Source organism: Ursus arctos, unplaced genomic scaffold (assembly GCF_023065955.2).
Source record: "Ursus arctos isolate Adak ecotype North America unplaced genomic scaffold, UrsArc2.0 scaffold_30, whole genome shotgun sequence".
NCBI lineage: Eukaryota > Metazoa > Chordata > Mammalia > Carnivora > Ursidae > Ursus > Ursus arctos.
In genome coordinates this window covers 17,340,694-17,357,771 of record NW_026622986.1, presented here as the reverse complement: position 1 = coordinate 17,357,771, position 17,078 = coordinate 17,340,694, and the positions used below count along the sequence as shown (strand labels likewise).

Sequence of the window (17,078 nt, the reverse complement as noted above, 5' to 3'; positions counted from 1 at the left end):
AGAGATTACTAAGAAAAAGATAAACTTTTGAAAAAAAAAAATCCCTCTAGTTCCTAAAATTGTTTGAATCAAAGTATAACAAATTATTACAGTCTGTGAAATGGTTGTAGATACTATATGATAGAATTTAGGTACCTTGTGTAATGTATTTAAGGTTTTTCCTGTTAGCGTTCTTACCACAATTCTATGGAAAGGGTTGAATTTCTCTGAGCATGGTCTAAGTGCCCCACATCTTCTGTTCTCAGTGGGCAGTATGGCAGAAGGGAATATTGTATTAATTTATAGAACCAGTGGAACTTTAGGCTGTGGCTCTCTTTTTATTAATTGTATTCTACTTTCAATTTCTGTACCTTCTTTCAGTTTGTTTTCTCTCTGCTCTCTAATTTTGCAAACTCTGCCTCAAGTGTGGTTAGAGTGGGTGAGAATGGAGAACAGCAGGAGGTAAAAGCCCATTCTGGAGTCTTTTTTCAGTTATGGGAAATGAACATTTTTCAACTATGGGAACTTAAAAATTCATTAAAAATTTAGATTTTTATGCAGTGATACCGTGAATATCTGTTATTATGTTGCTGATATATTGGTGATGTCTTAAGGAACATCTTTATCATTAGATTAGTTCAGTAACCTCTAATTTTGCTATTTTCTAGAAAGTGGTACATCCAGTAGTGTCTTTTCCTACAAAATTCCTGGGTGATCTAAAAATATATTATTTTCCCTAATTGAACTCTGGAGGAGATGAAATATTCCTTCTTTTCCAACTAGGAATCTGAAGCATACACTGATAACATCAACTCACTAATCTATAATTTTATGCTGTGATTATTTCTGTACTATTTAATTCTCTTTTCGAAGAAAACTAATGGGCTTTTGCTCATGTGTTTAGTGGAGGAAGCATTTCTGTGTTCCCTTCTTAAGCCTAAAATATCCTCGAAGCTACCTAGAAATTTTGTAAGATCTCTCAGTGCTATTTTGCGTAGCACAGTTCTTAGTCTTTCATTAGCTAAATGGATAAAACATTTAAAAGAATAAATTTTACCAAATTATTTTTAGCATATATTTCTAACTTTATATTACCATTTAAAAATCAGCCTGAAATGTAATAACCTCAATTATCATGGCATCATACACTATTTGGAGAGGGATGGTCAACTGTATGGAGCACGTGATGTTTGCGTGTGGAATAAAAAACCTCGTTTGTTTAACTTGTTGAGAGAGATTTGGTAGAGAAGCACACTGCAGCGGCGGCTTTTAGAAGACCCGAGCCGCACCCAGCCCTCCGCCCTTCACCAGCAGCCTGTCTTTGCACAAGTCTCTGAAGCCCCATCGTGTTTCCTCATATAGAAATGGAACCAATAAGACGGGTTTTGACTTCTCACTAGTTGTTATGAAGATCATATGAGGTAGTTAGTTATGTGGAAACACTTTGGAAAGTCTAAAGCCCTTTACTAATGTATTACATAAGTGTGGAGGCTGGAGAGCAGAAATGGCCACGTGTACTAATTTAAAACAAAAAATGGATGAGAGACCATTACATGTTCATCTTAATATAAGTAATATTTGTTTTGGAAGACTTGATTAAGTTATTACCACTTGAAGTACAGATCCAAGGCATTTTAGAAAAAAATTGTATAAAGGGTTCAGCTAAAAATTACTTTGGTCTTGCTAATGCTCCTTAATCCTGTAAATACTAGAAAATCCATATTTTTTTTACTTTATAACAAAAGGCTCCTTCAGAATTATTAAAAATTTCTTTTTACTGATAATTGAGATTCTCTCGGTTGTAAATTAAAATGCTTCCTATATTATTATAATTGTACAGTGTTATTCTGATATTTTGTATATTAAAATAGGATCGTGGAACTCTTCTCTTCTGGCTGATTATTTTAAAGTTTTCTAATACTGTATTTCCCCCTTTTGTCTAAAGCTATATCAGGTTCTTTTACAGCCTATTTCAGAGATTATTGGGGGAGGTGTTTATATTTCCTAGTGGTTTTTAATTGCTGAGTATATAGACAGCTACTCCCCTGATTTTATAATTTGGGGAGGAAGAATGGTAATTACTCAATTTTAGGGTGGATTATGGTTTTATCATTCTTCCAGCATAGGCAGCCTGGAGTTAGAAGACTTTTACAGGGAAAGGGTCAGCATAAGGTAAGAAATGTGAATGCACTCTCTTTCTGTTTAACCCGAGAATTAATATTTTCAACAGATCTCCTGTAAGCAGCTTACAAGTTCGCTATGATCAACCGGTCAACAGCAGTTTGGAAAATCTGCCTCCAGTAGCAGCCAGCATAGAACAGCTTTTGGAGAGGCAGTGGAGTGAAGGACAGCAGTTTTTATTAGAACAGGGTACTCCTAGTGACAGTAAGTATTCTTTTCATGTCTTTAAAAGATGGATGGACAGCCAGATGGATGGATAAATGCAGCAGTCACACTTCATCAATAGCAGTGAAATTATGAAATATGTTTTATATAATATGGAAAGAAAGTAGTGTAGTGGATTAATAGAGCCAATTCTACAGTTTTACCGCTGAACTTGAATCCTCTTTACCTGTTATTAACGATATGATCTTGGGCAAGTTTCTTCATGTGTACTTTATCTCCCATTTGTAGAGTGGGAATAATAATGTACCTGTATCATAGTGTTGTTTTGATCATTAAATGGCATGAAAACCATGAAGAACATTGCCTAGCTCATAGTAAGCACTTACCTGTTTAGTGGTTATTGTTACTGTTTTGAATTATTTTAATATTGGTACGATGTTCTTAGCAGTTTTTAAATTTTATGAAAATACATGAGTTATATCTTCTCTTAGCTTAATTGTTTGAAGAAAACTTAGCTTACCTCTGGAGAATTCATTTTTAAAAATGCATTTCACCAGGGGCGCCTGGGTGGCTCAGTTGGTTGAATGTCCAACTCTTGGTTTCAGGTCATGATCTCAGGGTTCTGAGATCAAGCCCCGCATCAGACTCCTCACTCAGTGGGAAGTCTGCTTGAGTTTCTCTCTCCCTCTCCCTCTGCCCGTGCCCCCCTGCCCCAAAATAATTTTGAAAAAGTAAAATAAAAATGCGTATAGTCAAGTACAGCCAACTGTCTTCTTAATTTTAGAATTTGTATGAGAAAGTATAAGAATTACTAAATTATCTATATCTTGTATGTTATATGTCATTAACTTATAAAATTATGTAATATATGTACTTTATATACATATTTAGTATTTTTCAGTGTTAAGTATTAGGGAGAATCATGGGTGAAAAATGCCAAAAAAGCAAAGTTACTATAAGTGACAGTTAGCTGGGGAAGTGGCCTTTTGTTAAGGATATATATTTTGGGGGAAAAAATAGGTAGTTTTTATAATTTTGGTATATAGGCTTTTACAGCTTTATTGTATCAAAATAAAACATTTTACTTATTGTTAGTAGACAAGTGCTGCAAATTGGTATTTTGGGGAGTTTTTTGGTGTTTTGTTTTATTTTTTATGAATGGTGCCTTGACGAAAAATGCTAATTGTGAGGAAATTCATGCCAGGATAATCCTTTAAACGTGATAGCTGGAGGACAGGTTTAGCGTAGTCTTATTGCATCTCATTTGGGTACACTGAGGGTTTCTTTGTAGCATCTTGAAGAGGAGGGATAAAAGTTAAGTCCTTGGGTGATGACCATATATGTCTGTACCGCTTCACGTATGTCTTCTGAAGGCCCTGAGGGCATGTTAAACAAATACAACTTTTTAATATGTGTACGGAGAACTTTTAAAGTGTCCATCACCCTGGCATAACTACTCAGTGTTGTCAGTTGAGAGGTCCGAGTTGTGGAAGGAATTGAAACTACTTAAGGTGATGAGGCAGGACAGAAACCGCCTGTTTACAGATGATCGGCTTTTCTCTGGGAGCCGGGAGCCGGGAGCCGGGAGCCGGGAGCCGGGAGCCGGGAGCGGGGGCTGTGGTGCGCACACACTGCCCCCTGCTGGGCGATGTGTGGATCAGCATGCCGAGCCGCCGGGCTTGGAGGCTGGCTTCTCACCCCCGGTCTCGTGGCTTGCTTAGCTTAACCAAGCGGCACATAAAAACTTGTGCTCTCTGTTGTGGTGAAGGATATTGGTGTAATTCTTTCCCATTTTAAATACGATTTTAATGAAAAATTATGGCAGGCACTTTGAATTTTTAATTAGGTTTTTATTTTGATGAAAATAAAATGTCATCATTTTTCTTTGAGAATGGAACCTACCTAGACCAGATGGGTGGGTTTTGTTTTTTTTTTTATATGTGGCAACAAAGTTTCCAGAAGGTACATCTAGGACCAGTATCCCTTTATGCTTATATGTACACATAATATATTGTGGTATATTTATATCTGCGTATAAATTTAAATATAAAACCTAGTAATTTGAAAATGCTTTACAGAATTTCGGGGTGCCTGGGTAGCGCAGTCGTTAAAAGCGTCTGCCTTCGGCTCAGGGCGTGATCCCGGCGTACTGGGATCGAGTCCCACATCGGGCTCCTCCGCTATGAGCCTGCTTCTTCCTCTCCCACTCCCCCTGCTGTGTATCCCTCTCTCGCTGGCTGTCTCTCTGTCACATAAATAAATAAAATCTTTAAAAAAAAAAAAAAAAAAAAAGAAAATGCTTTACAGAATTTCTACTTTACTATTTTAAAGTACTATGTACTATTTACTTATTTTTAAAGTTATTGACACTTAGGTCTGTAAAATACTTAGTCCTGTGTGGGAATTTCTCTTTATTAAAACCATCCAAATGCTTGCTAGTTTTAGGAATGCTGAAGTCATTACACCAACTTCAAGTTGAAAATCGGAGATTGGAAGAGCAGATTAAAAACTTGACAGCCAAAAAGGAACGTCTTCAGTTATTGAATGCACAGCTCTCAGTGCCTTTTCCAACAATAACTACAAATCCTAGTCCATCTCATCAAATGCATGCATTTTCAGCACAGAATGGTAAGTATGAAAATACTTAACTGCATATCTAAGGAAAGTAGGATAGACTTTCAGTATCTTTTTCATAATAAGTAAATAATAACTGGTTACCAGTTACATGAAGAAGTAGAAAAGTGATGATAGGTTATTTTCAAAGAACATGAAGAATCTGTTAAGTCATCAACTTGAATTTGCTCTAACTTCTTTAGTACATAATTTAACTATAATAGTTATTTAAATGCGTAATGATCTCTTTATTGATTTAAAGCCATAGTATTCAATAGAGTTATAGATTTTTCCCTTTAAACTGGTATTAGGTATAGCAAGACTTAATATTTAAGTGTTTTTAATGTGGGCTTCAGGATAAGCTTTTAGATAAGCCTTTAATCTTACACATAATGTAATTTAGCAGGGTAAATAGGTTTCTTTTTGTCTTTTATTATTCTAGCTCCTGCCACTGATTCCTTGAACAGCAGTAAGAGCCCTCATCTAGGAAACAGCTTTTTACCTGATAATTCTCTTCCTGTATTAAATCAGGTAATTTTGGTGTGGTTAGTTTCATTTCTGTGTTTTTCTTATGAACAACAGTATATCACATTGAATGGTTTAAGATGATTTTAAACAGTTTTGCTGTGTTCTTTCTAACTTAATGTTTCTGTTCTTTCTTACATTAGGACTTAACCTCCAGTGGACAAAGCACCAGCAGCTCTTCTGCTCTTTCTACTCCACCTCCTGCTGGGCAGAGTCCCGCTCAGCAGGGCTCAGGTGTTAGTGGAGTTCAGCAGGTCAATGGTGTGACAGTGGGGGCACTGGCTAGTGGGATGCAGACCGTCACATCCACCATTCCTGCAGTGCCTGGAGTGGGTGGAATAATTGGAGCTTTGCCAGGTAACCAACTGGCAATTAATGGCATTGTAGGAGCTTTAAATGGGGTGATTCAGACCCCTGTCACAATATCCCAGAACCCTGCCCCCCTCACCCACACCACTGTACCACCTAATGCAACACATCCAATGCCAGCTACACTGACTAACAGGTAAGAAACTCACTCAGTATATTTTGGGTTCTTCATGCAACATAGTTCCAGTATTGTCATGCTTCCAGATTGGGATTTTTACTGTGCTTCTTGTAGATGTAATCAAGAAATGAAAATCTAGCAAACTTCCAGATTAAGTGTATTATTCTGAGAGCCATTTATTTTTGAAATTTAAGTAATTCAGATTAAAACAAAATTAAATCACTTTTAGTAATAAAGCATTAAATATATTCTGTGCTAAAAATTTCAGTCTTGATCCATATTATCTCCCCTTGTGTATTACCTTCATGTATCACAAATTCTGAGGAAAAATAATATTGTAATGAAGATCGTATATGAATGAATTTTAATTTCTTAAAATTCAGCCATGCAGTTTTGCTAGTTTTATAATTAAAAATTTTGATATATGATGAAGGCCTATATCAAATTATCTTGAATTTCCTGTGAGTGAAACTGTTTCATGGTACTGGAGTTTCATTTGACTGTTCAAAATAAGGGGACTAAAGCCAGGTTGTTACTGAACGTACATTTAAGGAATAAATCATTTTAAATGGATTCGCAATGGATACTAGTAAACTATTTTTCTGGCTCCCTTTTCTTTGGTGTTTAATTTTACTCTCCATTGGGACCATTAAAAAAGGTTAGGTTAAGTCAATTAGTACTTGGGATTTTTTTCCTTGTTTTACATACGTGTTATTTAGAGTGGGTTAAATTATCCTTGAATAATTAAAAATTATCACATGCATGTTATAAACACATTTAAATTTCTGTTCCATAAAGTATTGAGTGCCTTCTTGGTTTATAATGAAAAGGAAAACGAAACATTTCTTGACAATGTGAATTCTTATTTACCTGTAAACACACAGAGAGGAGAAATAGAAATTTGTACGTGATTGTTATCAGAAAGTATTATATTTAAAGATTTGACTTGTTAGCTCATTAAACACCAAATCGAAAAGTTGTCTTTCATTTTACATGTTAAAAAACATTAAAGATATATAGTAGAAAATAAGAACTTTAATCATTTTTCAGTGCCTCAGGACTAGGATTACTTTCTGACCAGCAAAGACAAATATTTCTTCACCAACAGCAATTTCAGCAGTTGTTAAATTCTCAACAGCTCACACCAGTAAGTTCTTCCTTTTGATAATATTTGCTTTTTATTAGGAGCAAGTGATCTAGGCTGTAATAGACATTCAGCATGGGTATTGACTTACCCACTTTGTGAAATAGCATTATCGATGCGCAACCCAAAAATCGTTTGTCTTGCCATTTGGTATAGTCCATGATACCTGTAGTGACATTACATTGATTCATTTACACATATTAGAACAGTGCTGTGGTGCTCCTGTAGCCTCTGGTAACGTGATGATGAGTAAGAGTTGGTATTTTCATGGGCTTTCATTCCAGCAGTGGAGGTGGACAATAAATGTGTGGTTTTTGGTAGTACTGGCACTGGGGCCTAATTTTAGATAGCAGAGTCTTGCCTCTTTGAGTAGGTGACTTTTGAACACAGACCTGAATATAAATTGAAGGAACATGAATTTGTGACACGGGAATGGGAGAGCGGCATTGGAAAAGACTGCATGTGTTATTGTTTTGAGTACTAGAAAGAAGGCTGCCGTGACTACAGAGTAAGAGAGAGGCTGGTGCAGAGGAGAGAAAGTCACGGGTGGACCTTGTTTGGCTGTCTGTGGCAGGAAGTTTAGATTCTGAGTATGATTAAAAGCCATTAGTGATTTTTTTTTTTAACTTTTCTATTGTGGAAACTTTAAAATATATCAAAATAGTATATAGTATACTAGTTTTAGTAATTATCTCAACTTTAAAAATCTTGTTTCGTATATCCTCACGTTTTCTTTCAGGATTATTTTAAAGAATTAATTGGAAGATTTGAACAGAATAGTGACATAACAATTCACATTTTTTAAAGATTAACTTAGCTGTTGTATGGGAAGTTGTATGTGTTGGGAGGGGAGATGGTAGCAAAAAGAGAGACAGGGAGGCTATTGAGAGTAGTCCAGGTAGAAGATGTGGTATCTTAAATAGCAGGATAAATGTGGGGAAAAGCCGTCTGGGATTGTATATTTTGAAGATAAAACCAACAAGACTTGTTTGCCAGGCATTCAAGGTAAAAAAGAGTCCTAAACAATGGGATGTTGAGTTTTACTGAGACTTGGAAGACCTGGAGGAACAACCGGTTTTGGAGAGAAGGTAGAAGTTCTGTTGTAGACATACTAAGTTGGAGATGTCTATTTGGATGTTCAAGTGAGATGTGGACCTTGGACTGGACAGTTGTGTGAGTCTGGAGTCCAGGGAAAGGATTGCAGTTGGAAATATAAATTTGGGGTCATTGCTGCATATATGATACTTAGATTTACAAGATTTTATGAGATCAGTAGGGAATGAAGACTGATGACTGAGTACTAAGCCCTGGATATCCTGGAAGCAGAGCATAATCTGATGATGTGGGGAGAAGTGACCAGTGAGTTAAGAGGAGAACAGAGAAGGTGGTGTCCTTGGGTTCACGTGAAGAAAATATATCAACAAAGGAAGGACTCGGCTCTGTAAAAATGCTTCTGGGAGGACAAGTACATTGACCATTGGATTCAGCTGTCTGGACATTTTGACAGTTGTGGTGAGAAGTAAAAACCTCCTTGAATGGTTCTGAAGAAAATGGCGGGAGAGGAAGTGAAGGCGGAGTATTGGCAGCTCCAGACACTTCCGGCTAAAACACCAGAGAAATGAGCAGCTAGTGGAAGAAAGACATGGCCTAAGGGGGAATTTTCTATTCATTTTGAATATGACAGCTTATGTGTACGTTGATGGCAACAGGAGAGAGGAAGGATAACAGAGCAGCAGAGTTCTTCAGAGGGGATGGAAGGGGGGGAGTGGAGAGCAGCATTCCACTGTAGGGAAGAGGGCAGGCAGAGCAGCTCTCAGAGGGATTTTATGGCAGGAGGTTGAGGAAACCCACTTTTAATGTTTTTAATTTTTAAAATTAGAATTAAAGGCATCAGGGGCGCCAGGGTAGGTCAGTGGGTTGGTTAAGCGTCTGCCTTCAGCTCAGTTCATGATCTCAGAGTCCTGGGATGGAGCTCCACATTCCTGCTCAGCCGGGAGTCTGCTTCTCCCTCCCCTTTGTCCCTTCCCTCTGCTTGTGCTCTCTCTCTCTCAAATAAATAAATAAAATCTTTTAAAAAAGGAAAGGCGTCAGCTGAGGGAAATAAGGATATTGGTGGTCAGGAGAGAAGAAAATGTGAAATAGGTATCTTGGAGAAGAGAGGAGGAATTGACTAAGTGTGTGTTGGCGGGGGGGCACCTGGGTGGCTCATTTGGTAGAGCATGCGACTCTTGGGGTTAAGTTCAAGCCCCATGTTGGGCATAGAGATTTACTTGAAGATAAAATCTTAAAAAAAAAAAAAAAAAGATTGGAAGTGTGTGGCTCGCATGCAGAGACATTCTGGCTGGCCTTGCGCAGACGGGTTATTTGTGCGACTATCTCCACTCCATCTCCCTAGCGTACTTCCTTGAGTTAGGCTGCTTGGAGAAGGAACGCACTATTTAACTAGCTCAGAGTTTCAGCCTTTGTAACTTCTTTCTAAGTCTCTGGGGCGCCTGGCTGGCTCAGTCGGTGGAGTGTGCGACTCCTCATCTTGGGGTTGTGAGGTGGAGCCCCACGTTGGGTGTAGAGTTGACTTAAAAAAATCTTTAGGGTTCCTAGGTGGCTCAGTCGGTGAAGCGTTTGCCTTCGGCTCAGGTCATGATCCCAGGGTCCTGGGATTGAGTCCCGCGTTGGGCTCCCTGCTCAGTGGGGAGTCTGCTTCTTCCCCACCCCCACTCTTTTCCCCCTGCTCATGCTCTCTCTCTCCTTCTAGGTCTCTCCCTCTGTCCCTCTCAAATAAATAAATAATCCTTAAAAAAATAAAATCTTTATAAATAAGTAAATAAAATGTATCTACCCATTATTTTGCTTTAGTCAAAAATATATTGAAAATACTTGTTTTGATTGTGGATCATCATTTTCACTATTACTGTTCTTACAGTGGTATAAAGATAGATTGTATGTAAATTTAATGCTTACACTAAAATGTGATCTTGTTTTCTTGTCTCTCATCTTAATACGAAGTACTAAAGTTCAGTTTATTTGGGGTCCTTCCTCTTAATCAAGATTATTATTAGTAATAGTACATATAGATGACTCATTTCTAGAACATGGTTAATTAAGGAGGTTTTAATTGTTGCTCAGAGACCACAGGAACTCAGGTGGTTTAGCCGTCTTTTCTTTGTCAGCCAGGATTGTGGGATGAAGTTTGTTCTTGTACAAGCAGTGCATTTTCTTCTAAGGCATACTGACTTCTCCCATCTTAAGAAAAACTCTTGCTTGACCCTCTCCCCCCACCAACTGCTACCCTGTTTTTCTGCTTGCTGTCTCCTCCCACGGGGCCTTCATACTGCTAAGTCCAGTAGACAGTTGTTCTTACGGATCTGGCAACAGCATTTGACAGAGTTGATCACTCCCTCCCCCTTGAAACACTTTCTTCCCTTAGTCAGGAGCCCATGTTACCGTGGTGTTCTTCTGCCTAACCATTCATTCCTCTCTAGCCTCCTTTCCTCTTCACCTCAGCCTCTCACTTTTAGAGTAACCTAGAATTTTAGTGATCTCCTTCAGTCTTATAGCTTCCAATACCATTCTCCAGTCCAGCTTTATTTATTTTTTTTAAAGATTTTATTTATTTATTCGACAGAGATAGAGACAGCCAGCGAGAGAGGGAACACAAGCAGGGGGAGTGGGAGAGGAAGAAGCAGGCTCCCAGCGGAGGAGCCTGATGTGGGGCTCGATCCCGTAATGCCGGGATCACGCCCTGAGCCGAAGGCAGACGCTTAACGGCTGCGCCACCCAGGCGCCCCTCCAGTCCAGCTTTAAGTATATGTGGATGTTACATCTTCAGCCCAGGCCCCTTTCTGAAATTTCAAACCTCTGTATCCAACTGCTTTTTTGATAGCTCCACTTGGATATTTTAATAGACATTCCAAGCATAACATGTCCAAACCTGAACTGCTCATTTGTCACAAACCTGCTCCACACATAGTTTTGCCGACCTCATCCAAAGGCAACACCTACTTAGAGTTGCTCAAGCTCAAAACCTTGCAGTCATCCTTCACTCTCGTCTGACACTTTGCATCGGTGTCATCCAGAAGTCCTGAGTCAGATTGTGTCACTCCTCGGCTTCAGACCTTCCCCTGGTTTCCCATGTTACTTTGAGTAAAAGCCGAAGTGTTCACGGTGTACCACCATGAGGCCCACATTCTCCCCTTGTCTTCTATCTTTTCGCTTGTCTCCAGCCTGCTCCTGGTCACCTCGATCACACTGGATATGCTCCCACGTAGCCCTTTAGCACTGGCTGTGCCTTCTTCCTCGAAATCCCCTCTCTTTCCCCATATCCACATAGCGAATTCCCTCCATGCCCCCAAGTCTTTGTCCAAGTGAGAACTGCCCTGACCTATCTGAGATTCCCACCCCTCCATCCTGTCTCCCACACATTCCTGTTTACCCTGATCCTTACCAATAATCATACCCTAACGTTTTTGTTGGTCTCTCTCTCTTCCCCTCAGGCTGAGCCACAGAAGGGCAGGGATTTTTCCCCCCACTGATATGTATCAGAACAGTGCCTGCACATAGTGAACACTTGAGAAATCAAGTACATCCTTGCTGCAAAGAACAGTCTCACGACTACACCAACGAAAGTACTCTTTGTTGGCGTGAATGAGAACTCTAACAGTTACCTTTACATTCCCAGAACTGGGGATGAGAATGGCCCATATTCTGAAGTCAGATCCGATAACTTGTGACTTCTAAGTTGCTGTTGCCCTTAATTATCATGGATAACCTAATTTGAATAAAGATCTCCTATATTTGTTCGCCCTGTTTTAAAAATAAGCCATTCACTAGTGATACGGACATTTTTATAATAGATGGTTATTATCTAGTGCAGTCTCCTTTCCCCGATAAGATACTTGGTTTCTTTCTTAGTAGTATAAATGTGACTTATATTTAAATATCTAATATTAAAGTAAAGAAGAAAATAGAAAAGTCAGGCTCTACTGACTGCCGAATCCTGTGACCGGGAGCTCATCTTCTCGCACATGTTTTTACCTAAGGAACAACATCAGGCCCTTCTGTATCAGTTAATGCAACAGCATCACCACCAGCAGCACCACCCGCCGGAGCTCCAGCAGCTGCAGATCCCCGCGCCGACGCAGATCCCCATGAATAACCTGCTCGCGGGCACTCAGGCGCCGCCGCTCCACCCCGCCACCACCAACCCGTTTCTCACCATCCATGGCGACAGTGCAAGTCAGAAAGTAACAGTAAGTATCGCGGCTTTGGGATCTCTCGTGAAATACTAGCAAGAATTGTATTGATTAATCAGAGATTACTGTCTCTAAAAAAAAAAATTATTCCCCTGATAATTTCTTCTTAAAACCAGTTGTTTCAGCAGCTGGATATTGTAAACATGAAGGACCCAAGCCAATTTGTATCTCCCCTAAGTACATTAGCTTAAATTTGTACATATGGTTTGAACGTTTATAATTCACCAAATTGGAAATGAAAATGTATTTTAGTTATAGTAAGTGGCATGGGACTGTCCATTCAAAAGATAATAGTTGGTGCTTTTTGAGGAACTTTTGTTCAGTTAATTTGTCTAATTATAGAACCAGTATAGATAATTTTGGAATATTTTTATTATTTTGCTTTAAAGTACTTTGAAAAACTGAATTATATTTATAATAATATATAAATTTTAGGACACTCTAGTTACTCTGCTGGATTAACTTTAAAAAGAAAGTAAATGGTATTATATTTGTAATGGAATTTAATTTATTAATTTCATGTAAGTGATAGCCTCTTATCCTTTCAATGTACCAATTAAGATAAATTAAAAATGGATGCAGGAACAGTGTACTATACATATAGTAGTGCACATTTTAAGGCTGTTTCTTTCTATTAATTCTCCCCTTCAATTAGGTCTACTTTACTGGAGTATAAGTGTTTCCCTTAAATTCGAGTTCAGGGCAGAACCCTGTTAGAGGAAGGATATTGGGATATAGAATGGAGACTGGACGTCAGGAAAAGGAAGAAGGGAAAGAATGAGGTGGGAGACTTGGCAAATCACAGTGTGAAGAGTCACAATGTTTGCTATTTCCCATTACTTTGAAAGCTTGCTGTTTACTGTGCTGTTAGTCTTCAGAAACTTTAGGTTGTACTGAGTAACAAGAGTTGGTTCAAAATGCGGGATTATTGGTTTTCATCAACTCTTGAATGCCTTTGTTTGCCCCACTGTCTCTGACTTCCTGATTGTGAATACGACTGTCACTGTCATAAACCTAGTCACCTCTCCAGTGTTCTACAGACATGGGGAAGTTCCGTGAGTCTGTATTAATTTAGGGACTTTCTATATTGTTTTTTCCTCTTCTCAGATTTGTTCTTGTGTTAGAAAGCAAACTACAGGCATACCTTGGAGATAGTGCGGATTCAGGTCCACACCACTGCAATAAAGTAAATATCGTAATAAAGTGAGTCAGACGAATGTTTTTGTTCCCAGCGCATATAAAAATTATGTTTACATCATGCTGTAGTCTGTCAAGTGTGCGATAGCATTATGTCTAAAAAACAAAGTGTATACCTTAATTTAAAAATGCTTTTTATTGCTAAAAAAAATGCTAACCATCTCTGAGCTTTCAGTGAGTTGTAATCACTGATCACAGATCCCTGTAACAAATATAATAACGAAAAAGTTTGAAATATTACAAGAATGACTGACATGTGACATAGAGATACGAATTGATCAGATGCTGTTGGAAAAGTAGTACCAATAGGCTTTTTAGACACAAGGCTGCCACCAACCTTGGATTTGGGGGAAAATGCGGTAAAGTGATGCACAATAACGAGCTATGCCTGTATTTACAAGCTGCCTCTTCCTGGGTGATACAGTATGGAGTGCGTTTTCTAATGGAAAACTACGATAATAAATAAGAAAAAAGTAAGCAGTATGAAGTACCTAATGGGAGAAAAGCAAGGCTGGGAAATAATATTTATGAGTACCCCACTGTGTGCCAGGCTTCTTTGTCAGATAACAGTAGTATATGTGATTTCAGTCTTGAGGGACTTAAAAATTTTTTTTATAGATTAGTAAAAGGAGACTCCCAAGAGTTTAGAGCTTCAGGGACAAATGGCACGTGTGGGATCAGAACCCATGACTTTGTTAGTCCATAAAGAATTCATTTTCCCCCAATACCACATTACTACTTCTGTGGAAAAGTCAATTTGGGGGGCGATTCTACATCCGTTCTCTCTGAGTTCTGTCCTTCAGATGGGCCCTTCTGTCTTCGTACACTGCTGAGGTTAATGCAGAGCAACCGATCACGTTTACCAGTGAGCTCCTGTCTTTCTATTGTGCTGAAAAGTAGTCATGCCAGCTTGTAGAAAAGAATGAAATAACCATATGTACCACCTTTTATCTCCGTTAGAATTCCAATGTAAGAGAAGATCACCACAAGCGCGGGGCACACCTTCATTTACCTAATGCCTTTGATTTTGTTTAACTGCAGAGACTTAGTGATAAAACTGGGCCTGTCACTCAAGAGAAAAGTTGACACTTGAGAAACCTCTAGATTGCCTCTCCTGCGGCTCTAGCACTTCGTCTGGCTGCCATTGCAGCCCTCCTACACCTATGAAGAAATGCGACAAGAAATGAACTGCACAACAAAGGATTAATTGCCACAAGGACTTTCTTGTAAGGCTTTGATTAATTTTCTTGTTGCTTTGTTGCACTGAAATGGAATTCCCATATATCCCCCATCCCTCAACCCAGATTTTTTTGAACTTTGAAAAAAAAATTTAATAACTAACTTTTGTCAATGAAATAATTTACATGCAATGAATTTATGAACCTAAGAGGATTTTAATATAGTTGGTGCACAAGTAATTTTGTTACCAATTGGAGAGACGAACAGCAAAACTAAAGATTTACTCCATTTACAAACTTTTGATTTTGTTGTACAAGTTAGAGTATGAAATACAGTCTTTTGTTTTGGTTACAGTGTGCTCGCTCTGTGAGTCAGATCTTGAGACAAATTTTAAGGAACTGTCCAATATCTTCTATTGGAGTTTTATTGGTTAAGTATTGCAAATGAATAGGTCATCAACTGGGACTTGGCAATCTTTGTTATAAAAATTTTCTTTATAATGGGATTTGGCCAATTTTGGTAATCAAGTTAGGATGGTAATGGTCTGCTTCTGCTAAAGGTAATTTTCTTTTGCTAAATACTTTCTTTTTCTTTTATAAAGTGCTAAGACCTACTCATATTTTAAAGTAACTACTCATATTTTGAGTTAAGTGAGTTCTAAGGCTGCTGGGGGAACCAGATCAATTTACAGTGAAAGATTTCTTTCAGAAAGAGGGGCCACTCTGGAAACTGCTGGTCGGGTTTGGCCTGAATCAAGTGCCTGTTAGTACCTCCATGGTGTGGAGGTGGCTCTAGACAGCTGGGCTTCACTATCGTCAGTCCTTGTAAGTCCGTAGTAGGAATAGTCAGTGTCGCACCAGCAGCCTTCCCCATGGTTCTGCCTTTATTAAAAACTTTCTATGCCACTGTAGATAGCTCAGGCAAAACTATTACCTGGGTATTTATCCACTAATGAGTCACAAGAAAAATGAGTGGATTTGGTAAGATTCTTTTTTCTTTTTTTTTTTAAATTTAAACAACTTCCCATTTACTGACAGTGATTTCAAACAAACAAGCAAAACAACTACAGTTCCTGAAACAGGTGAAATTTGTGTTCACAGTCCTTACACTTTGGGTAGCCACACTCCTGGTGTGACAGTATGGCAGAGTATAAATTGAACAATTGGGGATGTAATCATTGAACTGTTCTTAAATGTGTGAATTATTAGTGGAAAAGACCCAGCTGTAATTAGACCTCCACTGTGTACTTAGCTGGAAGAACATGTTAATTCTGCAATATGTCTCTTGGTTAAACATTGCACAGTTCTTACCTCATTTCTGTAAATAAGGTTTTGTGAATCTGTTTTGTATTGTGAAAAATTCATAAGATAACATTGATATTTTGATTTGTAATATTTCTAATTGGTAGATTTAATTGAAAAGTAAAATTAATTTATTTTTATATGTTCAGGGGAATTTTAAAGAAAGTCAAATCTTTTGTAGATAATTAAAAAAATCGGTGTGGTTTATTTTACTTATTTAACCCACTGGTTGTTATTCTGTAACAATTTGTATAAATGGTAAATTTTGAATGTGTTGTTATTTTACCTAGATGTAAAATTCCACATGTATTAAAGAAAATGTACAAAGTTTTTGTTAATAAAATTTAATAATGTTTATAACTCTGTGCCATTCCTTTTTCCAGTTTTATTAAGGTGTAATTGACGTACAATACCACGTAAGCTTAAGGCATACAATGTAATGATTTGACATACACGTATTGTGAAGTGTTAGTTAACATCCATCATCTTGTGCAACTACGAAAACAGGAGAATGAAAAAAAGTTTTTCCTTTGTGTTGGGAACTCTTAGTATTTACTCTTAACTTTCAGATTATCAGACAGCAGTGTTAACTGTCTTCATATCGTATTGTACATTATATCCTAGTACTGATTTATTTTATAATTGGACATTTTTACCTTTTGACTACATTCATAAATTCTCTCTCATCCCAGCCCCACCCTCTGGTAACTGCAAATCCCTCTTTAAGAGTTAGTTTTCCTTAATCTCTCTCTCACTATCGCTCTCTTTTTAAATGGATTGCATATACAAGACCATCCGTCTATCTCTGTCTGCCTTATTTCACTTAGCATAATGCCCTCAAGTCCCGTCCATGTTGTCACAAACAGCAGGATTTCCTTCTTCTTTATGGTTGAGTAGTATTCCATGTGATACATGTATTATACATATGTAATACAGGTATTATATACCATATGTGGAGTGTGTGTGTGTATGGGTGTGCGTGTGTGCCACAACCTCTTTATCCATTCAGTGTATTAGTGGACATTTAGGTTGTTTCCATGTTTTGGCTATTGTGAATA

The 17,078-nt window shown here is 38.1% G+C and overlaps 1 protein-coding gene across 23 annotated transcripts in view; it reads left to right on the top strand.

Annotated features, from left to right (window-relative positions):
- MLLT10 (MLLT10 histone lysine methyltransferase DOT1L cofactor) overlaps positions 1-16,380 on the top strand; it is a 232,109-nt gene extending 215,729 nt beyond the window's left edge. For all 23 annotated transcript variants that reach the window (XM_057304613.1, XM_057304612.1, XM_057304610.1 and 20 more), the window contains 7 exons: positions 2,210-2,364; positions 4,765-4,953; positions 5,381-5,469; positions 5,607-5,968; positions 7,001-7,097; positions 12,131-12,340; positions 14,582-16,380. In XM_057304613.1, coding sequence (XP_057160596.1) covers positions 2,210-2,364; positions 4,765-4,953; positions 5,381-5,469; positions 5,607-5,968; positions 7,001-7,097; positions 12,131-12,340; positions 14,582-14,626 — 1,147 coding nt within the window. In that variant the 3' untranslated portion in view covers positions 14,627-16,380. The remainder of the gene's footprint in view (positions 1-2,209; positions 2,365-4,764; positions 4,954-5,380; positions 5,470-5,606; positions 5,969-7,000; positions 7,098-12,130; positions 12,341-14,581) is intronic.
- Positions 16,381-17,078: the final 698 nt, after the last annotated feature.